Genomic DNA, 5,488 nt, shown 5'->3' on the forward strand with positions numbered 1-5,488 from the left:
ATTTATACAAAGCTAGACCTATGTTTTTGTGTTGTTGTTGTTGTTGTTGTTGTTGTTATTGTTGTTGTAGATCAGTACTGGCTATTATAAAATCAAAACCAGAGACAATTACAATTTTGTTAACTGATCAAGTAGTCAGCCTCTTGTTTTTTAATGGGATTTGTGAACCCGATTGAAACTAACAAAGTTCATTTATGTGTCATATAGGTCATCATGATGCAAGATCTATCAGCAAATGGGGAAAGTCTGCAAATGGCCAAAGCACTAGACAAAGAGATTCCCTAGAGAACAGTGGTCCGAGCGTGAGTCTGTGTTCACACCTAGAATGGGCAGCGACCACTGAAGGAGACAGATACCTACAGGAGGAAAGTAAGAGGAAAAATTGTTCTTCTCGTTCTTCTCCTTCTCCCCTTCCTCTTCCTCCTCCTCCTCTTTTTCCTCCTTCCTCATGCTAGGGATTGAACCCAGGAGCATTTTACCTCTGACCTACACCCCCCACCCAGCCTTTTTTATTTTTTAGTTTTTGAAAATTCCTTCTCTCTCTCTCTCTCTCTCTCTCTCTCTCTCTCTCTCTCTCTCTCTCTCTCTGTCTCTCTCCCTTTCTATGATGGAGGTCATCACTAAGTAGCTGAGGTTGGCTTCGAGCCTGTGATCCTCCTGTCTCAGCCTCTTAAATGCTGGGATTACAGGTGTGCATCTCCTTACCTGGCTGGGAAAAAAATGGTATTGTCTATAGATGGAAGTTTAAAAAATTAAGAAATGGAAAAAAGAAACAACCAAGTAAGCTCAATGAATCAAATCTTAACCCATTAAAAATTATTAAATGATTTCACCACTCAATTCTGCATGCATGCAAATTAACCATGGGGTGGGGATGGCCCCTTTGGATATTTCCTGCCCATATCTTTTCACTGTCCATGGATTGTGTCAGGTTCCACAAAAGTGGAGACATCCTGCAAGCAATCCCACCACTTGAAAAGGAAGCCCTCTGCGATGGTCTTCAACCACGGGACCACCTTCTCCTGTCCCCTGGAGCCCCTGTCCAGGAGCTCTGCCAATTCCTCACGGCTCAGGTAGCGATAGCTCTTGACTTCCCTAGGGTCTGGGTTCACTGTAAGATTCTTCCTCACGAACAGGAGGTAGCCAATTTCGTGTTCTCCCCAGACAGCATCCGACCGACACTTGTGATAAATCCGGGTCATAAATATTATATCCTTTACGGAAATCTGTATCAAAGTTGATCCAGTGTTAATTCAATAATAGAAAAAACAATGGAAAAAAAACAGTTCATTCTTTTTCTCATTTAAAAACGGTATGCATCATACCCTCCCCCGACCCCTAGTGCTAGGAACTGTTTAAGCTTTAATTAAGCACTAATAGATTGTAATAAAGAAGTCAACAAGTCTTGTCTGTCTGTCTGTCTGTCTCTGTCTCTCTGTCTCTGTCTCTCTCTCTCTCTCTCTCTTGGATTCATTTGGTGACAATTACATGAGCATAGAATGTGGGAAGGCTAAACAAAGTTCTGTGGAGTACCCACAACATCGAACCATTTCTTTTTCAGAATAATGTTACAAGAAAGTTCTCTCTAGTGCAGTGACTTGTTTCACAGACTGTCCTGTGAATCAGGCTTGCTGCTGTTCTACAAGAAGGCTGTTTAGTATGGTAAGTGTGCGCCTCATTCCTTCCAGCAGCCGCTATCTAGTATTCTATCTAGTCTTAGTATTTAGAAAGGCAGTGGATTTAATGAAAACAGAGCATCATTGGCATGTGATAGCTAGAGGAGAACAGATTGGAAACCCTCTGAAAGCTCTTCATGGCTTTCCAAAAATTTAGGAGGTACCTGCTCCGGCGGAATGCCCAGCTCAGCCCGCAGGCGTCTCAGACCTGCCCTCCTCATTCCCAGGAAGTCTTTTTCTTCCAGTTCTTCAGGGATGTAGGATGGGTGACTAGAACAGGAGTCAGTAAAATGCCCTGTGGGGGGGAAATTATATGAAGTCCTCAGTTACTGGAAATTTATTTTTACAACATGGGGAAGTTTCCTTCCTTGTCGTTACTTAGTAGATAAAACCAATTTAATTCCACTTACCATGTCCACATCAACTCAACTTGTTGGTCAAATACTCTGTCCAGTATTATTCATATTAAATCTCAAATTTTTAGAAACAAACAACCTCTTCATGGACCCTACTTTTTAGCATTTCTAGGACAAGTGGGTCTCCCCGGTTCCTTGACACATTTCTGTTGTAAAACGCTGGCGATGCAATATCCTTGTGGACATTTGGGGTTGGAGGGAGACTGTTTACTCAAAAGAGCTTCGATGGGTTTGCTCACTAATCGATCCTCATGTTTCCCCAAGACACAAGTCAGAAGCTAATGGTCCCTGAGATTTCTACTGAGTGGACTCACCGGGAAAAGTGAACTTAGCGTCTGACCTCTGCTGGACCAAGAGCTGGTTTTCCATGTTGAAGAGGACGACGCTGAAGGCTCGGTGCAGCAGCCCTGCAAAGGGGTGTGTGTTAACACCACGCTGAGAGAAAGGGCGTCTGGAAATGGTCCTTCCTCCCCTCTCCTCTCTCATCAGCTCAGGACATCGCACCACAAGAGCTGGGGACCCTTGGTGGCAAGCGTGCTATCCCAGGGGCTGAACTCTCAATACTTGCAAAATCAGTACTTCAGATACACACAGCCACACTTGGAAGGGGGCACTGCCATTCCCCTTCTCTTGTAAATAAGGACACAAGATAGTTAGGAAGTGATGAATCCACGCTAGGTAACACAGGTCTAGCATTTAGCTCCAGCTGATGGAGTCTAAACCCACAGCCTGGACCCTGCTGTGACAGTCTTGTCACACTGCCCAGGAAGACTCATGACCCAGTGACACAAAGTAACTTCTCGTGCTCTGGATGTCATCAAATGGCCTGAAGGAGCTCAATATAAAGTGACCGCCATTTCCCGAGTTTCCTCCCAAGCATCCCGAGACAGGGGCATCTCACTGCACACGGCCTGGTAGTGTGTGTGTGTGTGTGTGTGTGTGTGTGTGTGTTACTGGGGACAGAACCAAGGGGCATTCTACCTCCAAGCTATACCTGCAGCCCTATCTTTTGTTCTCTATTTTTGTGAAACAGGGTCTCACTATGTTGAGGAGGGCCTCACTAAGTAGCTGAGGCTGACCAGGAATCCAGATCCTCCTGTCTCAGCCTCCCAAATGCTGGGATTACAAGCATGTGCCACCATCCACCATGCCCGGCTTCACTGCCTGGGTCTTTTTTTTTTTTTTTTTTTTTTTTTTTACGGTTCTGGATGGAACCCAGGGGTGTTCTACCACCAAGCTACACCTCCAGCCCTATTTTTTATTCTTTATTCTGAAACCAGGAGGTCTCACTGAGTTACAAAGTGCCTCACTAAGTAGCTGAGGCTGGCTTCGAACCCATGCGATCCTCCTGTCTCAGCCTCCCAAATGCTGGGATTACAAGCATCCACCGCCATGCCCGGCAACTGCCTGGTTCTTAAGCACATTTACTGGACACCTTGGCAGTGGCCGGCCATGCTGGCAGAGCAGCCGCTAGCACGGCCCATCTGCAGATGAGAACCTAGCTCCTGCTCACCCTTGTCAATGTTTTCATTCAGGTGGCAGTTCTTCTTGGTTTCAGCTCCAATGACCCGATCCTGCTTGTCCACGACGATGCACATCTCCTCCAGCCGTTTGGTCTGGAGCTCATCAACATGAGCCTTGCTTGGCTGGGACATATCTGCAAGTGGGGATTAGCTGAGGAAGAGCTACCCTCAGTTCTCTTCCTGTAAATAAAGAGCAAAGAGCATATAGCTAGCTCCTTCCTATACCAACGATGTAAATACACGAAAACAGACGCGGGGTGCTAAAGCAGAAAGGGCTGAGTGTTTCACTATTTGGCATTTAGCACTACTGGAATCTTAGAGCACGCTCATATTTTTTTATTTGTATTGTTCAATGGGGCTTGGGAATCCTTGTCTGATAAGAATAATCTCTTTTGAGATGACCCTAAAGATCAAACTCACCTGTGCAGAGTCAACTATCATTACCAATCTCTGGGTCTTATTTGTAGTTCTCGTATTTTATTTTATGTTTATCTTCTTCCAAAAGGTTTTTAGGTAACATGTGGTGTTAGAGAAATTTAAAAATCTTCAACAATCCTCAGTGCAACCTAACTCCTAATTAGAAGTTGTTTTTCTTAAGGAAAGTAGGAGATGAGAGGTCATGCATCAGAGAGAATCAAATAGTGATGGAGAAGGTCGGAGCTGCCATCTACAAAGCCAGGGTTAGGGGACAAAGAGGAACAGGGCTTACCTCCTGGGAGGATGAGAGTCTCGTGTGGTCTCGGAAGCCTGAAGTGGAGATGTACAACTGAGCCCCAGCAGGTCCCTTATACGTGGATGGAGGTGTGGGCGTTGAGATCCAGACGTGCATGATCTTGTTCCCTTTGAATGAAGATGCCTTCAAGTTTGATTGTTTGGGACCAGTACACACCCTGGTCTTCACCCACCAAAGACGCTGCAGAAGGCTATGGTTGCCTCATGTGTCAACGAGAAATTAAGAGAGTAAAAAGAAAAGACTTACACCAGGCATGGTGGCACGCACCTGTAATCCCATTCATTAATAGGATCACAGGTTTGAGGACAACTTGAACAACTTAGTGAGATCCTGTTTCAAAAGAAAATATCAAGAAAATTTGGAGCCGGGTGTGGTGACGCACACTTGTAATCCCAGCACCTGGGAGGCTGAGACCGGAGGATCATGATTCTCAGCTACTTAGTGAGGCCTTCTGCAACTTAGTGAGACCATGTTTCAAAATAAAGAATAAAAAAATAGGGCATGGGATGTAGCTCAGAGGTTGAATGCCCCTGGTTCCATCCCCAGATCGGAAAAAAGGGGGGGGGGGGAATATAGCTTGGTTGGAGGTAGAACACATCTGAGTTCAATCCCCAGTACCAAAAAAAAAAAAAAAAATTCTAATTTTTAGTGCTGGGTTCCATGTATGTAGACATGTATCTATGTATTTATTTGTGTGTGTGTGAGTGTGTGTGTGTGTGTGTGTGTGTGTGTGTGTGTGTGTTACTGAGTATTGCACACAGGGATATTCTACCACTAAGATATATCTCAGCTCTCTTATTTTTTATTTTGAGCCAAGGTCTTACCAAGTTGCTAGAGCTGGTTTCTAACTTGCAAACATTCCATTTCAGTCTCCTTAAAGTCAAACAACAATACAACACACTGTTCAAAATAGACCTACTTTAAAATGACACAGAAAAATAAAACCTAAAGAAACAAAACAGAGTTCATTAAATAAAAATCCAATACAAGTTTAAAGCAGATGAGCTAGCAGTTTGAATCCTGTTTAAGAAGAAGAAATCGAGAAAGTCACAATAAACCCAGGCATTGTTGCACATGCCTGTAATCCCAGCATTTGGGAGGCTGAGGATCACAGGTTCTACAAGGACCACAGGTTCTAAG

At 44.4% G+C, this 5,488-nt stretch overlaps 1 protein-coding gene across 1 annotated transcript; it reads right to left on the reverse strand.

Moving 5' to 3' along the window:
• Nucleotides 1-908: 908 nt before the first annotated feature.
• Nucleotides 909-3,747, reverse strand: LOC308277832 (isopentenyl-diphosphate delta-isomerase 2-like; the record flags this gene model as incomplete). Its single annotated transcript, XM_080717224.1, has 4 exons — nucleotides 909-1,226; nucleotides 1,841-1,971; nucleotides 2,407-2,499; nucleotides 3,606-3,747. 4 exons carry the CDS (start codon nucleotides 3,745-3,747, stop codon nucleotides 909-911), a joined length of 684 nt encoding a protein of 227 aa, XP_080573350.1.
• Between the last annotated feature and the right edge of the window lie 1,741 nt (nucleotides 3,748-5,488).

This window comes from Muscardinus avellanarius (assembly GCF_963383645.1).
Source record: "Muscardinus avellanarius genome assembly, chromosome: 20".
Classification (NCBI taxonomy): Eukaryota; Metazoa; Chordata; class Mammalia; order Rodentia; family Gliridae; genus Muscardinus; species Muscardinus avellanarius.